At 36.0% G+C, this 11678-nt stretch overlaps 1 protein-coding gene and 1 pseudogene across 1 annotated transcript; one reads left to right on the plus strand and one right to left on the minus strand.

Moving 5' to 3' along the window:
• Nucleotides 1–5415: 5415 nt before the first annotated feature.
• Nucleotides 5416–8016, minus strand: LOC122291923 (60S acidic ribosomal protein P0-like). Its single transcript, XM_043099974.1, has 5 exons — nt 7529–8016; nt 7353–7421; nt 6418–6516; nt 5949–6341; nt 5416–5814 (listed from the first exon to the last, which is right to left on the minus strand). The coding sequence occupies exons 1-5, from the start codon at nt 7784–7786 to the stop codon at nt 5671–5673; spliced, it is 963 nt and encodes a 320-aa protein (XP_042955908.1). The 5' UTR covers nt 7787–8016; the 3' UTR covers nt 5416–5670.
• A 1917-nt stretch (nt 8017–9933) lies between these two features.
• LOC122301310 lies at nt 9934–11021 on the plus strand (annotated as a pseudogene).
• Nucleotides 11022–11678: the final 657 nt, after the last annotated feature.

Genomic DNA, 11678 nt, shown 5'->3' on the forward strand with positions numbered 1-11678 from the left:
TTTGTTGTAATCCGTTATAGTGACGGGGGAAGCTAATTTCTATGGTTTAGACTATTTTTATGCATTGAATTTTTAGTTAGTAACAAATATTGTACTCTGATTGTATGTATTTTTATTTTTTATTTTTTATATCTTGGTTTTGTTTTATTAAAGACTTGATAGTTGATACAGAGTTTTAAGGACATAAAGTCTTAAGGACTTGATAGTTGATACAGAGTCTTAAGGACATGAAGTCTTAATAGTTGTTTTCCGGCTGAACCCATTCCACAGCTTTTTCCCAAAACATAAAAGTCTTAAGGACTTGATAGTTGATATATCTTGAATTTTTCATCTCTCTATCCCCCCCACCCTTCCCCCCCAAAAAACAATTGATAATAAAGTCGCGTGCTAACTTTGTGTTGATGACTCAAGTATCTCAGTGTTATTCTAGGGCATGATAAAATGTTGCCACTTTTATGTTGGTGGTGCAGGCACATCCATATTTCTCTCAAGTGAGGGTAGCAGAAAGCAAGATGTGCACACAGTAGGCTGATCCCATGGAGTCCTGTGCGCCAACAAAGAAGAGGCCATGCTATTTGGATTATGTATTATAAACCCTATAAATTTTTATGGCACCCTGTAACTAAATGTGGGCAGTCAATTTTGTGTGTGAGTTATTAATGCGAAGACTCATGTTTAGTTGAATGAAACTTTGTGAAATTTTCAATCCTGTACTTCAGTGCCATCCATGATTGTCATTGATTAGTAAGTAATATTTACATGCAGAGTTTGGTGGTGAAGCTGGCCGCAATAGATATCCTCTTTTACGTTACCCTTCCCAAGGGCCAATATAAGAGTGGCCAAGATTATGAAAACTTTCCTAACTGTGGGGGTATCACCTGATGGCCGATCCTTTAAACCATTTGAGTTACAATAGAAAATAGTTTTTCTATATATGAGGCAATTGATGATCTATGAAAGATGGCAAAGAGAAACTCAATTGTTCTCCGTGGGGCTCAACTTGCATGCATGAAATTAAAACCTCATCAGTATTATCCATCTGAGCGATTCATCATAAGCGACAATTTGGAAACCTTGTTTTACTATTGAAAGGGCAATACTTTTCTCATCCTAGATCTTATCATCCTTGGTTGCACTTATTGCCGTGATACATTTTAAGTAACTTCCAAGCATGATGACTTAGAATAAGTCGTATAACATGCCACATGGAAATTGTGTTTGGGAATGGCAAATTTTAACTTGAACAATATTTCTCATACAAGAAATGTCTAGATTGGTTGCTTAGTTATTGAAAATGATTAAAATGACTCCACCAACCTTTCATGAACAATGCATTTCTCATCACAATTAAATAAGCTTGCATCACCAATGGCATCGATATTCATTATAATTGAACACTGAGTTCCACTTGAACCAAAAACAAGTATACATGACTCTCTCTTTCCCTTTCTCAAACAGACAATACCACAATATGCATAAAGCAACCACGATGGAGGACTAAAGCACATCATAATAGAAAGAATTACATATATGATGATAATATTCTGAATACATCTCAACATTCATTCATTTTTTAAGTGAGGGAAGCAAGTATAAACATCAGATTTGGGGAGCTTTCCTTCTGCATGCTCTCTGCACTTCACCTCCATGGTGGTGCACATAAATGTCTGCATGCATACCTTGCACTGCATTGAATATTCACCAAAAACAAAATTAACTAACCAACAAATTGAAAGGAAGGTACAATAGGCAGGACAAACTTTTTTTTTCAGTAAATAAAATTTTATTGATTATAAGAATAGGCAAGAACCCAATTAAAATTTTATTCATGTGAATTCACAAATGCCTCATAACTCCTTTTTTGCTTCTCTTTTCTATTAATTATTCCATCTTCAGCACACCACGAGTTCTTTATTTTCCTGAATTATTCCCCTTTTTAAAAGTGGAATGGTTTGAAAATTACTATAAATTCAGTATGCATGTTGGGTTCCATTTAGGACAATTAGAACACAGATAATAAAAAAATGGTTGAGGGGCAGGGAGGTTATAGTCTCTAGGTCTTTAAAATCCCAATATACATATTTTTTTCATCTTTTAAATATGCCCATGATGGATTTTTACATACAACGAAAGCAATTAAACGCAAGAAGCCTTTTTCGAACTCAAACACAAAAATCAGAGACCAAATAGCAAAATAATGATAATGAAAGAAAAATTACGTGCAATTAAACTGAGAAAAAGAACAGAAAAATTATGGTTCTTAGCTGGTCTCACACAAAAATAAAGAACAAAGGCATATACTAAGAACAATTTCACAAATCTAAAAAATATCGATTTTACCTATAAACCTAACATAAGCTTTTGAAAGACATTATTTTTGGGGGCATAGTTTTCAAAAAAGAACAAAGTTGAAATACAATCATCATAAAAAATACCAGAATTTAAGGTAGCCTGTTGGGATCAATGTCATCTCCCACCCTCTGAAGGATTGCAGCTATGAGATCTACTAAATTGTGGGCACTTGGACACAAGCACAAAACAACAATCTTCACATAAATTGCAGCTATGCTATGGGTGAACCTTGATCTAAATGATTCATCCAGATCATCTCCAAAACAAAACAGCACAAAACAAAATTTGGACTTAGAAGAATACCATCAAAACCTCATCAGAAAATGAACACAAAACACTGTAAACTTTACAACATTAATAGTCAAAATACTCCATCATTACACCAATCTGCATATAACAAGTAGATTTAGTAAATCTCATCATAAATATTGCAAATTTCTCCAAGAAAATACTAAAATACAGTAAATTAACATAATTTTAACAACTTGAGGAAGAAAAGAACCAAACACTGCATATAGACTAGTCAATTCGTGCTACCAAGTGAAGATATGTAAACATATACAATTAAAAATCACAGAAGCAGTTAATTAAAAAAAAAAAAAAAAGAATCACAGAAGCAATTCAAAGATAAAATCAAACACCATTTCTATATTTTGATATTTGTAAATATTGCTTAGAAACCATTGGGTTGAAAGCTCAGTTCTCTTTTCAAGAAAAAAAAATAGGGAGAGTCAAAAACTGCAAATCTTTCTCAAAACCCCCCAAAGGACTTTACCTTGACAAAAGTGTCACAAAAAACAAAATGTAAGAGCTTATTTTAAAATTTGATCCTACCAAAATCAGAAACTAAACAAAATGTTAAAGTCATGAAGTTTGGTAAAACATTTAAATAAAATTCGTATATTTAACTATGATTTTATTTGTGGAGTTAATTTGAAGGGGAAATTGTAATATTATTATTGCTGGAGTTTCACTTAATTAGCTTTGTTGGCTTGTACTGAAACCCGAGCTTAAATATCCTATCAATTTAACCAATCTATGATTATGTATGGATGACAAATCTGCATCCTAAAATAGGACCTTCACCTTCCTTTGTCCAGATCGAAGTAGATTTTGACATTTCATTTTAAAAGAACTCAATCAGACCAGCCTAGCCCTATAGAAAAGAACCACTCATATTCTATTAAATCTACACGCACTATCAATATATCAAACTCAATTATGTAATCATCCATGCATAGATGTGTTACCAACTGATCCTCATATTCTCACTCATCCTACCTAGCGAGGGGAAACAAATTAGAACCATGTATGCACAAGTACTCAACCAATTGTTACCCGAACAATCAAGTCATCAACAACTTACAAATAATGTGCTAACCAAGACTTCAAATCTCCAAAGATCATCACTAGCAACCATTAACTTCAAGAAAGCATTTTGAGAAAGTCACTTGAACATGACTCCAAAATTCCAAGCCAATTTTGAGAAGGCAAGGGACAAAGCATCTAATAAAATGGAAGCTAAGAATTACTTGCACATGATGTATCTTGTATCCACCACGGTCCAACTCGTTGTTGTAAATGATACTTTGGACGACTTTTAAAGGTGGTTCCATGAATCTAGCTAGCGTTTGCATAACTGCGTTCACTTGAGAATTCTAATTTAGGGTAAAAATGTTTTCGACAGCCACTTTGCACACTAAGTATGTCTTTAGAGTTAAAAAGTAGAACTTTCCATACCCATAAATGAAGTTCTATATCTCCATGCCCTAAGCCCAATACCCATCTTCGAAAGAAAAAATCTGTCCCAAACTTCACCTCTCTCAGTAAAAGCAAAACTTAATAAGACCGAAGTAGAAATGCATTATTGTGGAGTTACCTCTTGTTGCTGAGCAGATGGGCGGCGAAACAGAGCTAGGAGTCGCGGGTGCTGGCGGCGATGGGCATAGGGAGGTCGACGAATCGCAGATGCTGGGCAACGAGAGGGAAGGCGACGTTCGATGGTGCTACCGTGCTAGGCTATGAGAGGGAGGGGGACGCGGGATGGATTCAAATCGAAATTGACGAAATGGGTCGATGGTAATTCAAAATACAATTTTAGTAGGAAAAATTTTAAAAATAAAAAAAAAGCAGCCACGTAGGGTGTGCACTGTGTGCAGCGCTACAGTGGCTGCTCCGTAGAATTACTCTTAGGAAAACAAAGTCCTATCAGGCACCGACATTGTTTATTACACACCTAGAAAACAACCATGGATTAGCCTGAGGCTGTGTATCGAAATAAATCAATTGGGTTAGCTCATCATCTTCTCATTATAGATTGGTATTTCCGAAAGTCATTGGGCCTTTTATATTACAGCCATCAGAGCCACCGTCTGTTTTCTGTTTAGGACCCGCTTTTGATTTTCTATTGGAATCTTATTTTACTTTATTTTGGTGGGTGTAGACCCACATAGACCAAAATAATTTTTTTCTTCATATATTTTTTTTTACACTTTTAAATATATATTTTTTAAAAAATTCACAATATTAATAAACAATATTTTCTTAATCATTAAGTTATAAAATTAAAAAAAAAAACTAAAAAACAAAAAATTGGATCCCTACCCTTTTTCCTTATTTTATTTGCTTCGAAGACCAAAAAATACATCCACGAGTCAATTAGTCAACAAATTGGAAATGGCAGCATGAAACTCATTCGATACATTCCGAAGATTCAGGTTTTGTCGAGGCTTTGATTAATAATAAAAATCACATAGGAATTTAAATTGCGAGTAACCATAAAAGATACAACAAATGAATTTGGTGACACTCTTCAACTATATAAACATGGAAAATTCTATTCAACACTCACATTCCACTGTAATGAGATGACATTGCCCATCAATTATACTGAAATAAAAATGAAATAGGAGTATAGTGTACAGCTTTGCTCAATAAACATAAACCGGTATGGAGTTAAGTCAACAACATAGAACCATCGAAATAGAGAAAGATAAACACACACATGAACCAACAAATTGCAAAATGTAATCTAAACTAAGAACTGAGATAGTAGAAAATAACTAGCTAGCAAAAAATAGAGTAATAGTAACTGCCAAGTAATTGTTACACTTGATAGTTGATACTTCTCCAAAAGAACAATTCAATAGCAAAAAGCATATTGAAGTGCTAAGCAATAGGGCATACTAAACTTGGTGATTTCCCAAGAGAACAAGGTCAACAAAAGAACATAAAACATAAAGTCCAGCATTTAAAATCCAAAAAGAAGGTTAAATGAAAGGATCGCCATCCTTAAGTAAAAACATAACCAATACAAACTTAATCGAACAAACTAAAACCCAGGTCATCATCGGACTCCTCAGCCGGCTCCTCCTTCTCTTCCTCCTTAGAAACAGCAGCGGGGCCAGCACTCGAATAAGCTGCTGCAACGGGGGCCGCAGCAACAGCAAACTTGCTAGGATCCTGGATTAATTACAAAAATAATTAATTGAATGGGAAACGAAAGAATTTAAACAACTGTCAGAGCAAAAGAGCCAGTCCATTATAACTGAAGAAATAGAAAACAAGAGTCAACAATAGTTATGGGGATGAAATACCTCCAGGTACTCCTTAACTTTCTCCGCCTGGGGGAAGGAATAATCAGTAGCGACAGCAATTGCTAGAGCATTCTTGTAGGCATTGATGAACATATGTGGTGCAGAAGCTAGGGTTGGGTATGAGAGAGCCAGTGACAATGAGGTGACCATGGATACACCAATGGCAAACTTCTCAATAAGGTCATCCTCGGTAAGATCAAGCACCTCAGGGCTGAAGACTGAGCCATTATCATAAACAGATAGGACAATAAGACCATAAGAGAATGGCCTTATTCCAAGCTTTGCAAGCAGGGCAGCCTCAGAGGAGCCGACCTTGTCACCCTTCTTAATAAGCTCCACAGGGGTGATAATTTCAACAGTACCCTTGTTAATCTTCGTTGGTATGTTAAGAACCTGAAAGGCAATGGCATAAGACACTGATGTTTCAAGTAAGCAAAAATTGAAAAGACTTCCTATGGAGATCACAAACCTGGAAGAAAGAGGTCTGTGAAGGGTCGAGTCCAGTGTTGCCGGGAGGGACAACAACATCAATTGGAGCAACTAAACCAACACGAGCAGGTGCTCCAACCTGTTTAAGTATGCGAGTTATATGAACACCAATGAGACTACATAAAGAGAAAGCCATTATAACCACACAAAAAAACCAAATTTCAATCTACCAAGGCAAATAAAGAAAAATTTAGCAAACACATGCCACAATTATGGGTGAATGCTTTAGAAAACAATTGTATGAAACCAGGGAAACCACACTTATTTTGGAGAATATTATTAATGTAAGCATCCTACAGGTAAAAAATCAGGCACCACAAACAGAATCAGTGTCAGTCAGGCAAATGGCCACACCCTGGAAAATATTATGTCTAATACACCCTCAATTAGCCAAGAAATCTGTAATGCACATAGAAAGAGAAAAATACGACTAGCTGTCGTTTTTCAAAATTTATCCTAGTATGAGCAGGATATGATCTTTACCACGAACTCAGTAGTGATACAATATACGAGAATTGACATAAATTTCTATTTATTCATGAATGTTAAAAAAAACGAAGCACCGTAAAAAATACTTCATCAATTTCCTAGCTTTCCCCAGCAACCTACCATATTTACTGAGAAACGCATGGTAACACCCCGCATACATGTCAATGAGCGATCCTATGGTTCGTTCTATTATCAAAATACCACAGGAAAGAAAACTTAGGATTCTCAGACAGCCGTTTCAGCCACGCTACTGGTGTATAACAATAATTAATTGAAGCAAGGATTTCTCCACCACGTGAACCACATGGAAATCATAAACGTACTAAAATAAGTACCAAATCATATACACAAAAACCAACACCAGAGGGTGAAAATCTCGATGCGAATGAACTACAAATGAAAGGTAAAGGGTTCAAACCACCGGACCTTGTACTTGGCAACCTCCTCGCTGACCTCCTTCAAATCACCCTTAGTGAAAATCAGCCCCACGTTGCCCTATGCAAAAAAAATTACGTTAAAAAAATCATACTTTTCCTGTGAGTTCAAATTGTTCCATTTAAGATACTCCGAGAAAATTTAAGAAACCAAAGAGCGCAACGTACCACAAGAAGGGGAATGAGGTTGAGGAAGGCTTGATTTCCGGTATTCTCAGCATGGATCCGCACAGAGCGCTTCATCATGGTGTTCTTACCCATGAGCACCACGGAGTCGCCACGTAGACCCTTGCGAATGTTCTGTAGCTGGTTGGATCCAACATTGTCGGCCGCCACCACCAAGATTTGAGTGTACTCGTCAAGCAGCTGGCACAGCTTTGTGTCGTAAGCGACCTTCTTTTCCGACTTGGTGGGTTTCACCGCCATTTCTACGATGCTATGGGTTTCGAAGAAAACTTAGAGATCGAACTATAGAGGACTGACGCTAAGAAATATAGCAAAATCGAGGGCCAAGACGAAGCTGAGGACTCAGTCAAGGCGGACAGCGAAACGGCGCCGTCTCTTTAACCTCTCCTGCCTGTACTAGGGTCGAGGGTTTGTTTAGGAGGACCTAGAGACGGAGGAGGCGAATGGAAGAAGAAAGAAGAAAGAAGAAAGACCGTTGGCGGAGGCCAGGTTTATATAATGGTAGATGGGGGTAACATTAGGGTTTTTCAAATTCCTGTATCTGACGGCTCATGTTCAATCTCTCTCCTTAATCTGACGGTGCGCAGGCGCTTCCGCGGGGATTTGTCTGGTTAAACACTACAACGGGCTTGTCAATCCTGTACCAAGATCTATCGCTTTTGAATAATCTCCCACATCAAACGATAAATATGAAAATATTAATAATAAATATTTTTTAATCATTTGATAACATATTAAAATGATGAAATAATGTGAATTAATAAATATCAGTATCATCTCTAGAAAGAAAATCGACTTAGGTTAGTTCCAAAAAAATAAAAATGGACTTAGGTTGGGCCCATAACTGGGTCGAAAATTGGTATTACGGAAGCCCGAACCGAGCCCATGGCCAATGAGTGGGACAGAAAAAGGGTTGTTATAATTTACTGAGAAAAATCTCTAAACGAGATTGCGTATATAGATTTATTGATATATTTTATTAAATAGAAATTATTATATTTTAAGAATTATCTTATTATAATCTCAAAAAAATTTTAAAGATAAAATTATTCAAACTTATGTGAACAGTTTTTACATAGAAATGTACCTAGCATTCTGATATATATCTTTCTATAATAATAAGTGCCTATCCCACTGCTACAAAAATGAGCAGTAAAATCACATTTCGTTTCCGTGTGTTTCATGTCATCACTTTTTCCTTTCATTTTTGTGTACACTGTCCGTGCAAAAGTTTTTATAATAAAAAAATATTAAAACTCTACTATTGGGAATCCTGATGCTACAGTATTTTCGTTTAACTTTTTTTTTTTTTATCCAATTTTACCTTTAGCTGTAATTCAAAATTTCGTTGGGTTTGCTTTTATTTTTCTTTTGCTGATTGCTATTTTAGTCTTTTTACATTTATGATCTTTTTAGTTCTTCTTCCATGCCGACACTCCCACCCATAATCTCTCTCTCTCTCTCTCTCTCTCTCTCTCTCTCTCTCTCTCTCTCTCTCTCTCTCTCTCTCTCTCTCTCTCTCTCTCCACCGCCACACTCTTACCTCTAACAAAGCAAAATTGAGACACCACCACCTCCATCCTCATCTCCAACCTCAACATCGCATGCCTCCTGTCTCAGCCCGACAAAGACAAAAGCCGAAAAATCCCATCCTCCATCTGAATGAGAAACAAAGGTGGGTGAAGAAAAACACCGATGGATCTTCCCAAAGCTATGTTATTTTTTTTTCAATTTTTGTTCAAACAACGAATGTTTGAATGATTACTTTTCTGAAAAATCGGAAGATTTTGTTCAATATTTTTGGATTTTTTTTTTTTTTTGGTGTGATGGACATCCATATGATTTCGGTTCCTTCTGTTGGGTTGAACTTCAATTTCAAATTTGATCCTCTTTGTGTTTGGTTTTTTTTTACTCGTGCATATGTGTATCACAAATTTCATGATCGTGCAGAAATTAAAACATGTTGAACTGAGAGGACAAGAAGCTTGAACTGAGAGAACAATAAGCAAAAATTATACCTACGAAATGCCCAAATCCTCTCTCTCTCTCTCTCTCTCTCTCTCTCTCTCTCTCTCTCTCTACCTTTTTTAATTTATGTATTATTTTTTTTATGGATTTGATGATATATTCTGTGATTTTTGTTTGCAGAGGAAGGAGAATATTAGTTTGATTGGATCAAAGATCGCGGTAATTTCAACTCCATGCCTTGTTTTTAATGTATTTGTTTATCATAACCAGTGTTTCATTTGTTTGCTTGGGAAAACCTAATGGGTTTTTTATTACTCTGCTTGATTGAGGTTTAGATTTTTGTGAATTTTATTTTTTTGAGCTAATTAGGATTTGCAATATAACTTCTCATGATATTATTTTTCTATAAACACACTAAAATGGAAGATACAAACCTGAAAAGGGCTCACGAAGACCTCCAAAACATAATTGATATTCTACGAAAACGAGTAGAAGTAAGTCCTAAGTATCTTTTTGTCTTTATATTTGCTAAGTTTCTTTTGTTACTACGCTGTGATTTTTCTATGTTTGATGAGGGGTCTTTCATTGATGCCATCATGTTGCATGATGGAGAAGTATGGAGGGCTGCTCTTGACACACACGGTCTTGAACTGAGGAACTGAAGGTTGGCACAAGCTGTGCAAGAGGGTTTGAGAGGCTTGTGAAAATTATGGATGTTTTGAAGTAGCATATGATAAGATACCTACACAATCAAGAGCCGAAACATTCTCAGCGATACGACAACTATTTGACCTTCCATTGTATACAAAACAGAAAAATGTTAATCTATATCCTGCCCTTGGCTACTGTGGGCAGATTGCTGCAATTCCCTTGTACGAGAGCCTTGGCATTGAAGATGCCTCTAACTTTGAATCCCTTAAAAGCTTCACGGGGCTAATGTGGCCTGGTGGTCATGATCGGTTATGGTGAGAATCTCCCTTTGAAGATCACTTTTCCTTCTTAGAAGATTTCAAAAATGGTTCACTATCTTCGGCTTCATGTTGAGCACTATTACATCGAGACAGCTAAAAGCAAAAAGCTATTCTTCTTGCACTTCTTCAACTTACTTTACTCTTCTTTACTTTTATAAATTTTTTATGCATGTTGTATTGTTTCCAATAGCCAAGCTGTTATTTCTATACTAAAGTCGCTGGAAGAGTTGAATCATATAATAGTAAGGGCGATTCTTGACGGTTATGGGTTGGGAGAGAAAACAGAGTCAATTATTTCATGTAACACACTGCTGAGGGTAATGAGATATAGAGCTCCTCCAGCTGGGGAATATATGAAAGGGCTCCAACCTCATACTGATAAAATATGGACCACAATCCTATGCGAGGATGAAGTTTCAGGGCTTGAAGTTGAAACTAAGGATGGAAAATGGGTTAAATTGTCTCCGTCTCCTGGTTCCTTCATCTTTATGGTCCTGGATTGTCTAATGGTATGTAAAACTTGCAGTCTCATTTAAAAGATTGATCACCTGTGTGTCCTGGCGCATTATTGGGCTACTCCATAAGTAGAGGTTGGAGAATGCTTAAGCTACCCAAACTTTACCAAGCATAGATTAACAGCTTCTGATATTTGATAGTTGACATTGGTTTGCAGGCATGGTGTAATTGCAGAATGCGTGCTGTGAAGCATAGAGTGATGAGCTTCTGATAACCTCGATCAATAGTAGTATGTTTCAAAACCCAGACAACAATGAAATAGATCAAGTATATTAATATTTTTTTATGTTATTTATTTAGTTTTGTAAATCCAAACATCCCTGCAGCTTTTTATTCTTGTTCTTTCATTTCGAGTTTATTCGTCCATCAATCTTAAAATTTATTGTAACGCATTTTTTTTCTAAATTGATTTGTAACAATTAACTATTGTGTATAAAGAAATAACTGAATAAAGAAATAGTCAGAAATCTTTAATCCAGAAGAACCAACATTAAAAAAAATAACCTGTTAAAGCTGAGACCTGAAATGAAAATTGAAAACCCAAAACTGAAGAAGCAGATTTCAAAAAGTTAAAACAATGGGAAGAGTTATTTTTACCTAGTACTAAATAGTAGAAAATGAAGAAAGTGAATGTGAAATCAATCTTATACTAAGGTGTAGGTGGTGTAGGTGGTGAA

Source organism: Carya illinoinensis, chromosome 1 (assembly GCF_018687715.1).
Source record: "Carya illinoinensis cultivar Pawnee chromosome 1, C.illinoinensisPawnee_v1, whole genome shotgun sequence".
Taxonomy (NCBI): Eukaryota; Viridiplantae; Streptophyta; class Magnoliopsida; order Fagales; family Juglandaceae; genus Carya; species Carya illinoinensis.